This window comes from Procambarus clarkii, chromosome 63 (genome assembly GCF_040958095.1).
Source record: "Procambarus clarkii isolate CNS0578487 chromosome 63, FALCON_Pclarkii_2.0, whole genome shotgun sequence".
In the NCBI taxonomy this organism is placed as follows: Eukaryota; Metazoa; Arthropoda; class Malacostraca; order Decapoda; family Cambaridae; genus Procambarus; species Procambarus clarkii.
This window is the reverse complement of record NC_091212.1, coordinates 845468-856220: the sequence shown is the minus strand read 5'-3', so window position 1 is coordinate 856220 and position 10753 is coordinate 845468. Positions and strand designations below refer to the sequence as shown.

The following is a 10753-nucleotide window of genomic DNA, read 5'->3' as shown; positions in this document are numbered from 1 at the left end:
CCCAATAAAATTATATTACAAATCAACCATGCACAGTGAACATATAAAAGAGGAAAGAATAATGAAAGAAATAATCCGTAAAGGAGTAAAAAGCACTACTCCTAACCACAACATAAACCTGATAATATTCTACAAAACCAAGAAGACTTCCGAACTCCTTATCAAAAACAGCCCGAAGCCGACGGAGAACCCTTCTACAGCAGTCAAGCGTTGTATACATGTACACTTGCCCCCACGAAGGATGTAACCTTCAATGTAAGTACATAGGTATGACGTCGACCAAGCTGACGAGGCGTTTGACATGCCATCTTCAATCTGGTGCCCCTAGGAATCACATGAGACAAGCCCATGACATTACTCTAACAAGAGAAATGTTGAACAAGAATACTTGCATAATAGACAAAACCCAAGATTCAAGAAGATTACAAATTCTTGAGGCAATTGACATAAGAATAGAGCGACCTACCATGAACACCCAAATCACGGAACTATTTACTCTACCCACCATGAGAGTAAGGACAAGACAAGAACATATCGATGCCAACACAGAAGACAATGTCCAACATAACAGGCCAATTACACTGGATTAATCTTTGTGTGTAGATAGGAGATGCCTCGTATGGGCCAATAAGCCTTCTGCAGCCCCTATGTTTATCCCTTATGTATCCCCCCATGTTTTCACCTTCAGGGGGCGTTATCATTGTTTGGCCGAAAAAATTCGGCCAAACACGAAAAATTTATAAAAATACTACAACGTTCTGGCAACACCGTGGTGCAAACCGTTTAATGTTATGATAATAAATAACGTAATTAGAGTAAATTTTCCAGCCGCAATTGCCCGAAATCTGGTCCTCGCGGCTCGGGTGCGCCGTAGGGTGATGCGTCATACGTTGTAAGCGTCTAGTATTTCGCAATAGAGTGGAGAATATCTTGTTATGCATATACAAATTATAAACACACTCGCTGGCAACTGTCTTCTGTGAGAGGGAGGGGCTATAATCCGATTACTGGCTTAGTCACCCTCTCAGTGTCTGTGCCGGCGGTCGCATGCCTGACGCGCTCGCACAGATCGTATTTTCTTGCATATACTGCACAATGGATATAGTATCGGACAAGTAGAAAGCTTTAAAGGCAAGAGCTCTACGCGTTAGCCAAGTAAAGAAGGAGCGTAAAGCCACACTGAGGCAAAACAAGAGTTCCCTTGAGTGAAGAGAGAGGGCAGCCTCCCGCCCCCACAACACACTACCTCGCCTCACACCCAGGCACCCACACCTCCTGTGGCACCTGCCACACCTCTGTGGCACCTGCCACACCTCCTGCTGCACCTGCCACACCACCTGCGGCACCTGCCACACCACCTGCGGCACCTGCCACTCAAGATCTTAGACCTGCAACTCAAGACGTTCTCCCTCTTGATGTTGCATATTTCAGACCAATTATATTAGGTTAGTATGTATTATGTTTTATATCTTGATACTATATCATAAATAATTGTAAATATAAAGCTGCTGTCTTTTTTTTTATTTTTTTTATTTTTTTTTTATTTTTTTTTTAATAATAATTTTTTTTTTTTTTTTTATCAGGCGATCTTCATGGAACTTACACACCTTACTGAAGGAATGCCAATCTACAAGGGTGGTAATTTTGATTGAAATTGGTAGTTCATCAACCTCAGCCAAAGGTGGCTGAACTTTGACCTTCATTTTTTACAGGTAACTAATTTGCAACTATATGGTTGAATAACTTTTTTATTTATTATTCAATTTACATGGAACTTGCACATTATATGTAGAGTCTGTGCCTCTAAAAACCCAAGTTATATATTTCCCCTAAGATCATTTATTGATTTTATATATATTTATAAACATCATTTTGTTGCATAATTTTTTGGGTGAACTTTGAAAATTTGTATTATTGCACTAAATAGGTTTGGGATAATAATGCCACTAGACAACCTTTATTATATAGTATTGTGATAGCTGAGTATCATAGAAATAATATCAGTTGATATTTGTATTTGTTATATCAACTTTAAAACATGTAAAAAAATGGTTAAAAAAAGTTTTTTTTTTTTTCTCCCTCTCTATTTAGGCTGCGATGCTGAAACTTGGACCACTTGCAGCCCTCTTCACGTGTAACACGTCAATAAATTTTCATTGCACTAGAACAACTTTTATGAACCCTAACTAACGCCCCCTTCATTGTATTATCACCTGACCTAATGCGGGTATAAAATCAACTAGTATTGTAAGATCTGTTCACTTGAGAATGAACCATGGAGGTTCGAAACGTCGTGCAAATTATACAAATAAGTGTAATACACTCTATAGTAAATCACTTCTTTTCTTCACCTTAAAAGTACGAAAATGAGTTTTGGAGAACTCCTATTTCAATTAAGCCCTGATGCTAAGAAAATAGTTAGAGGGATAGAAGCCCTAAACCAGAAAATAATAAATACAGAATATGCGGTCATATTCAATGAAACATATATATATATATATATATATATATATATATATATATATATATGTATATATATATATATATATATATATATATATATATATATATATATATATATATATATATATATATAATATTTTCGTCGTCTATATTGTTCATGTGTGTCTCTTTGTCCTTTTGTTTTGTCCTCTTGTTCTTCTGATATTCATTGTGAACATTTGCTTGTTTTAAAATGTCAGTATTATATATTGTATATATTTCTAACATGTCTCTTCTCCCCTTTCTTGTTTAGCAACATTAGGTGCATATCTTTCAGTCTTTTATCATGCCCAATCATTCGCAATTCTTGGACGTAGCTATGTAAAAATATGTACACCATTTCCAGTTTTCTTACATGCTTTTTGGGGTGTGGTCTACACGATGTGAACACACTATAACTGGTTTTACATATGTGCCTTCCTATTTAGATTCCTAGAGGAAGTTCTAACTTTTGCCAGTGAGTCAATACAGGACTTCCAATGTGTGTACAGATCTTCCTGGACTACAACTACATATCAGAGGCGACGTCCGAGAGTCTGGTGGGCTTGACCAACCTGCGAACTCTCTCACTGAAGCACAACACCATAACTGCCATTGTTCCCGAGACGCTGACAAGTGAGTCACTCATGACATCTTGGGGGGAGAGGGGGGGCCTTAATGCTGGGTGTGCCAGCCCAGAGTCACTCTTGTCATCTTGTGGGGGCTTTATGCTGGGTGTGCCAGCCCACAGTCACTCTTGTCATCTTGGGGGAGGGGGTGATAGTGCTGGGTGTGCCAGCCCACAGTCACTCTTGTCATCTTGGGGGAGGGGGTGTTAGTGCTGGGTGTGCCAGCCCACAGTCACTCATGTCATCTTGGGGGAGGGGGTGTTAGTGCTGGGTGTGCCAGCCCACAGTCACTCTTGTCATCTTGGGGGAGGGGGTGTTAGTGTTGGGTGTGCTAGCCCACAGTCACTCATGTCATCTTGGGGGGTTTAGTGCTGGGTGTGCCAGCCCACAGTCACTAATGTCATCTTGGGGGGTTTAGTGATGGGTGTGCCAGCCCACAGTCACTAATGTCATTTTGGGGGGTTTAGTGCTGGGTGTGCCAGCCCACAGTCACTCATGTCATCTTGGGGGGTTTAGTGCTGGGTGTGCCAGCCCACAGTCACTCATGTCATCTTGGGGGGTTTAGTGCTGGGTTTGCCAGCCCACAGTCACTCATGTCATCTTGGGGGGTTTAGTGCTGGGTGTGCTAGCCCACAGTCACTCATGTCATCTTGTGGGGTTTAGTGCTGGGTGTGCTAGCCCACAGTCACTAATGTCATCTTGGGGGGTTTAGTGCTGGGTGTGCCAGCCCACAGTCACTCATGTCATCTTGGGGGGTTTAGTGCTGGGTGTGCTAGCCCACAGTCACTCATATCATCTTGTGGGGCCTTAATGCTGGGTGTGCCAGCCCACAGTCACTCATGTCATCTTGTGGGGTTTAGTGCTGGGTGTGCTAGCCCACAGTCACTAATGTCATCTTGGGGGGCCTTAATGCTGGGTGTGCCAGCCCACAGTCACTCATGTCATCTTGGGGGGCCTTAATGCTGGGTGTGCCAGCCCACAGTCACTCATGTCATCTTGGGGGGTTTAGTGCTGGGTGTGCTAGCCCACAGTCACTCATGTCATCTTGGGGGGTTTAGTGCTGGGTGTGCTAGCCCACAGTCACTCATGTCATCTTGTGGCGTTTAGTGCTGGGTGTGCCAGCCCACAGTCACTCATGTCATCTTGTGGGGTTTAGTGCTGGGTGTGCCAGCCCACAGTCACTCATGTCATCTTGTGTGGTTTAGTGCTGGGTGTGCCAGCCCAGAGTCACTCATGTCATCTTGGGGGGGTTTAGTGCTGGGTGTGCCAGCCCACAGTCACTCATGTCATCTTTGGGGGTTTAGTGCTGGGTGTGCCAGCCCACAGTCACTCATGTCATCTTGTGGGGTTTAGTGCTGGGTGTGCCAGCCCACAGTCACTCATGTCATCTTGGGGGGGGGGTTAGTGCTGGATGTGCTAGCCCAGTCACTCATGTCATCTTGTGGGGTTTAGTGCTGGGTGTGCCAGCCCACAGTCACTCATGTCATCTTGTGGGGTTTAGTGCTGGGTGTGCCAGCCCACAGTCACTCATGTCATCTTGTGGGGTTTAGTGCTGGGTGTGCCAGCCCACAGTCACTCATGTCATCTTGGGGGGGTTTAGTGCTGGGTGTGCCAGCCCACAGTCACTCATGTCATCTTGTGGGGTTTAGTGCTGGGTGTGCTAGCCCACAGTCACTCATGTCATCTTGGGGGGTTTAGTGCTGGGTGTTCTAGCCCACAATCACTCATGTCATCTTGTGGGGTTTAGTGCTGGGTGTGCCAGCCCACAGTCACTCATGTCATCTTGTGGGGTTTAGTGCTGGGTGTGCCAGCCCACAGTCACTCATGTCATCTTGTGGGGTTTAGTGCTGGGTGTGCCAGCCCACAGTCACTCATGTCATCTTGGGGGGGTTTAGTGCTGGGTGTGCCAGCCCACAGTCACTCATGTCATCTTGTGGGGTTTAGTGCTGGGTGTGCTAGCCCACAGTCACTCATGTCATCTTGGGGGGTTTAGTGCTGGGTGTGCTAGCCCACAGTCACTCATGTCATCTTGGGGGGTTTAGTGCTGGGTGTGCTAGCCCACAGTCACTCATATCATCTTGAGGGGGTTTAGTGCTGGGTGTGCTAGCCCACAGTCACTCATGTCATCTTGGGGGGTTTAGTGCTGGGTGTGCCAGCCCACAGTCACTCATGTCATCTTGGGGGGTTTAGTGCTGGGTGTGCTAGCCCACAGTCACTCATGTCATCTTGGGGGGTTTAGTGCTGGGTGTGCCAGCCCACAGTCACTCATGTCATCTTGGGGGGTTTAGTGCTGGGTGTGCTAGCCCACAGTCACTCATGTCATCTTGGGGGGTTTAGTGCTGGGTGTGCTAGCCCACAGTCACTCATGTGATCTTGGGGGGTTTAGTGCTGGGTGTGCCAGCCCACAGTCACTCATCTCATCTTGGGGGGTTTAGTGATGCATGGGTGTGCCAGCCCACAGTCACTCATGTCATCTTGGGGGGTTTAGTGCTGGGTGTGCCAGCCCACAGTCACTCATGTCATCTTGTGGGGGCTTTATGCTGGGTGTGCTAGCCCACAGTCACTAATGTCATCTTGTGGGGTTTAGTGCTGGGTGTGCTAGCCCACAGTCACTCATGTCATCTTGTGGGGGCTTTATGCTGGGTGTGCTAGCCCACAGTCACTCATGTCTTCTTGTGGGGTTTAGTGCTGGGTGTGCCAGCCCACAGTCACTCATGTCATCTTGGGGGGTTTTAGTGCTGGGTGTGCCAGCCCACAGTCACTCATGTCATCTTGGGGGGTTTAGTGCTGGGTGTGCCAGCCCACAGTCACTCATGTCATCTTGGGGGGTTTAGTGCTGGGTGTGCCAGCCCACACTCACTAATGTCATCTTGGGGGGTTTAGTGCTGGGTGTGCTAGCCCACAGTCACTAATGTCATCTTGGGGGGGGTTTAGTGCTGGGTGTGCTAGCCCACAGTCACTCATGTCATCTTGTGGGGGCTTTATGCTGGGTGTGCCAGCCCACAGTCACTCATGTCATCTTGTGGGGTTTAGTGCTGGGTGTGCCAGCCCACAGTCACTAATGTCATCTTGGGGGGTTTTAGTGCTGGGTGTGCCAGCCAACAGTCACTCATGTCATCTTGGGGGGTTTAGTGCTGGGTGTGCTAGCCCACAGTCACTCATGTCATCTTGGGGGGTTTAGTGCTGGGTGTGCTAGCCCACAGTCACTCATGTCATCTTGGGGGGTTTAGTGCTGGGTGTGCTAGCCCACAGTCACTCATGTCATCTTGTGGGGTTTAGTGCTGGGTGTGCCAGCCCACAGTCACTCATGTCATCTTGGGGGGGGTTTAGTGCTGGGTGTGCCAGCCCACAGTCACTCATGTCATCTTGGGGGGTTTAGTGCTGGGTGTGCCAGCCCACAGTCACTCATGTCATCTTGGGGGGTTTAGTGCTGGGTGTGCCAGCCCACAGTCACTAATGTCATCTTGGGGGGGTTTAGTGCTGGGTGTGCTAGCCCACAGTCACTAATGTCATCTTGGGGGGGGGGGTTTAGTGCTGGGTGTGCTAGCCCACAGTCACTCATGTCATTTTGTGGGGTTTAGTGCTGGGTGTGCCAGCCCACAGTCACTCATGTCATCTTGTGGGGTTTAGTGCTGGGTGTGCCAGCCCACAGTCACTCATGTCATCTTGGGGGGGTTTAGTGCTGGGTGTGCCAGCTCACAGTCACTCATGTCATCTTGTGGGGTTTAGTGCTGGGTGTGCTAGCCCACTGTCACTCATGTCATCTTGGGGGGTTTAGTGCTGGGTGTGCTAGCCCACAGTCACTCATGTCATCTTGGGGGAGGGGGTGTTAGTGCTGGGTGTGCCAGCCCACAGTCACTCTTGTCATCTTGGGGGAGGGGGTGTTAGTGCTGGGTGTGCCAGCCCACAGTCACTCATGTCATCTTGGGGGGTTTAGTGCTGGGTGTGCCACCCCACAGTCACTCATGTCATCTTGGGGGGTTTAGTGCTGGGTGTGCCAGCCCACAGTCACTCATGTCATCTTGGGGGGTTTAGTGCTGGGTGTGCTAGCCCACAGTCACTCATGTCATCTTGGGGGGTTTAGTGCTGGGTGTGCCAGCCCACAGTCACTCATGTCATCTTGGGGGGTTTAGTGCTGGGTGTGCTAGCCCACAGTCACTCATGTCATCTTGGGGGGTTTAGTGCTGGGTGTGCTAGCCCACAGTCACTCATGTGATCTTGGGGGGTTTAGTGCTGGGTGTGCTAGCCCACAGTCACTCATATCATCTTGAGGGGGTTTAGTGCTGGGTGTGCTAGCCCACAGTCACTCATGTCATCTTGGGGGGTTTAGTGCTGGGTGTGCCAGCCCACAGTCACTCATGTCATCTTGGGGGGTTTAGTGCTGGGTGTGCTAGCCCACAGTCACTCATGTCATCTTGGGGGGTTTAGTGCTGGGTGTGCCAGCCCACAGTCACTCATGTCATCTTGGGGGGTTTAGTGCTGGGTGTGCTAGCCCACAGTCACTCATGTCATCTTGGGGGGTTTAGTGCTGGGTGTGCTAGCCCACAGTCACTCATGTGATCTTGGGGGGTTTAGTGCTGGGTGTGCCAGCCCACAGTCACTCATCTCATCTTGGGGGGTTTAGTGATGCATGGGTGTGCCAGCCCACAGTCACTCATGTCATCTTGGGGGGTTTAGTGCTGGGTGTGCCAGCCCACAGTCACTCATGTCATCTTGTGGGGGCTTTATGCTGGGTGTGCTAGCCCACAGTCACTAATGTCATCTTGTGGGGTTTAGTGCTGGGTGTGCTAGCCCACAGTCACTCATGTCATCTTGTGGGGGCTTTATGCTGGGTGTGCTAGCCCACAGTCACTCATGTCTTCTTGTGGGGTTTAGTGCTGGGTGTGCCAGCCCACAGTCACTCATGTCATCTTGGGGGGTTTTAGTGCTGGGTGTGCCAGCCCACAGTCACTCATGTCATCTTGGGGGGTTTAGTGCTGGGTGTGCCAGCCCACAGTCACTCATGTCATCTTGGGGGGTTTAGTGCTGGGTGTGCCAGCCCACACTCACTAATGTCATCTTGGGGGGGTTTAGTGCTGGGTGTGCTAGCCCACAGTCACTAATGTCATCTTGGGGGGGGGGTTTAGTGCTGGGTGTGCTAGCCCACAGTCACTCATGTCATCTTGTGGGGGCTTTATGCTGGGTGTGCCAGCCCACAGTCACTCATGTCATCTTGTGGGGTTTAGTGCTGGGTGTGCCAGCCCACAGTCACTAATGTCATCTTGGGGGGTTTTAGTGCTGGGTGTGCCAGCCAACAGTCACTCATGTCATCTTGGGGGGTTTAGTGCTGGGTGTGCTAGCCCACAGTCACTCATGTCATCTTGGGGGGTTTAGTGCTGGGTGTGCTAGCCCACAGTCACTCATGTCATCTTGGGGGGTTTAGTGCTGGGTGTGCTAGCCCACAGTCACTCATGTCATCTTGTGGGGTTTAGTGCTGGGTGTGCCAGCCCACAGTCACTCATGTCATCTTGGGGGGGGTTTAGTGCTGGGTGTGCCAGCCCACAGTCACTCATGTCATCTTGGGGGGTTTAGTGCTGGGTGTGCCAGCCCACAGTCACTCATGTCATCTTGGGGGGTTTAGTGCTGGGTGTGCCAGCCCACAGTCACTAATGTCATCTTGGGGGGGTTTAGTGCTGGGTGCGCTAGCCCACAGTCACTAATGTCATCTTGGGGGGGGGGGGGTTTAGTGCTGGGTGTGCTAGCCCACAGTCACTCATGTCATTTTGTGGGGTTTAGTGCTGGGTGTGCCAGCCCACAGTCACTCATGTCATCTTGTGGGGTTTAGTGCTGGGTGTGCCAGCCCACAGTCACTCATGTCATCTTGGGGGGGTTTAGTGCTGGGTGTGCCAGCTCACAGTCACTCATGTCATCTTGTGGGGTTTAGTGCTGGGTGTGCTAGCCCACTGTCACTCATGTCATCTTGGGGGGTTTAGTGCTGGGTGTGCTAGCCCACAGTCACTCATGTCATCTTGGGGGAGGGGGTGTTAGTGCTGGGTGTGCCAGCCCACAGTCACTCTTGTCATCTTGGGGGAGGGGGTGTTAGTGCTGGGTGTGCCAGCCCACAGTCACTCATGTCATCTTGGGGGGTTTAGTGCTGGGTGTGCCAGCCCACAGTCACTCATGTCATCTTGGGGGGTTTAGTGCTGGGTGTGCCAGCCCACAGTCACTCATGTCATCTTGGGGGGTTTAGTGCTGGGTGTGCTAGCCCACAGTCACTCATGTCATCTTGGGGGGTTTAGTGCTGGGAGTGCCAGCCCACAGTCACTCATGTCATCTTGGGGGGTTTAGTGCTGGGTGTGCTAGCCCACAGTCACTCATGTCATCTTGGGGGGTTTAGTGCTGGGTGTGCTAGCCCACAGTCACTCATGTGATCTTGGGGGGTTTAGTGCTGGGTGTGCCAGCCCACAGTCACTCATCTCATCTTGGGGGGTTTAGTGATGGGTGTGCCAGCCCACAGTCACTCATGTCATCTTGGGGGGTTTAGTGCTGGGTGTGCCAGCCCACAGTCACTCATGTCATCTTGTGGGGGCTTTATGCTGGGTGTGCTAGCCCACAGTCACTCATGTCATCTTGGGGGGTTTATTGCTGGGAGTGCCAGCCCACAGTCACTCATGTCATCTTGTGGGGGCTTTATGCTGGGTGTGCTAGCCCACAGTCACTAATGTCATCTTGTGGGGTTTAGTGCTGGGTGTGCTAGCCCACAGTCACTCATGTCATCTTGTGGGGGCTTTATGCTGGGTGTGCTAGCCCACAGTCACTCATGTCATCTTGTGGGGTTTAGTGCTGGGTGTGCCAGCCCACAGTCACTCATGTCATCTTGGGGGGTTTTAGTGCTGGGTGTGCCAGCCCACAGTCACTCATGTCATCTTGGGGGGTTTAGTGCTGGGTGTGCCAGCCCACAGTCACTCATGTCATCTTGGGGGGTTTAGTGCTGGGTGTGCCAGCCCACACTCACTAATGTCATCTTGGGGGGGTTTAGTGCTGGGTGTGCTAGCCCACAGTCACTAATGTCATCTTGGGGGGGGGGGTTTAATGCTGGGTGTGCTAGCCCACAGTCACTCATGTCATCTTGTGGGGGCTTTATGCTGGGTGTGCCAGCCCACAGTCACTCATGTCATCTTGTGGGGTTTAGTGCTGGGTGTGCCAGCCCACAGTCACTCATGTCATCTTGGGGGGGTTTAGTGCTGGGTGTGCCAGCCCACAGTCACTCATGTCATCTTGGGGGGTTTAGTGCTGGGTGTGCTAGCCCACAGTCACTCATGTCATCTTGGGGGGTTTAGTGCTGGGTGTGCTAGCCCACAGTCACTCATGTCATCTTGGGGGGTTTAGTGCTGGGTGTGCTAGCCCACAGTCACTCATGTCATCTTGTGGGGTTTAGTGCTGGGTGTGCCAGCCCACAGTCACTCATGTCATCTTGGGGGGGTTTAGTGCTGGGTGTGCCAGCCCACAGTCACTCATGTCATCTTGGGGGGTTTAGTGCTGGGTGTGCCAGCCCACAGTCACTCATGTCATCTTGGGGGGTTTAGTGCTGGGTGTGCCAGCCCACAGTCACTAATGTCATCTTGGGGGGTTTAGTGCTGGGTGTGCCAGCCCACAGTCACTCA

The 10753-nt window shown here is 50.3% G+C and overlaps 1 protein-coding gene and 1 long non-coding RNA gene across 2 annotated transcripts in view; both read left to right on the top strand.

Moving 5' to 3' along the window:
• Nucleotides 1–1029: 1029 nt before the first annotated feature.
• Nucleotides 1030–2164, top strand: LOC138354425 (uncharacterized). The gene is made up of 3 exons (XR_011223555.1): nucleotides 1030–1445; nucleotides 1584–1712; nucleotides 2092–2164. It is a non-coding gene; the product is annotated as an uncharacterized lncRNA (long non-coding RNA).
• A 780-nt stretch (nucleotides 2165–2944) lies between these two features.
• The window catches only part of LOC138354468 (leucine-rich repeat-containing G-protein coupled receptor 5A-like), an 83336-nt gene continuing 75527 nt past the window's right edge, over nucleotides 2945–10753 (top strand). The window contains exon 1 of the mRNA XM_069308667.1: nucleotides 2945–3117. Within this exon, the coding sequence (XP_069164768.1) occupies nucleotides 2982–3117 (136 nt within the window). The 5' untranslated portion in view covers nucleotides 2945–2981. The remainder of the gene's footprint in view (nucleotides 3118–10753) is intronic.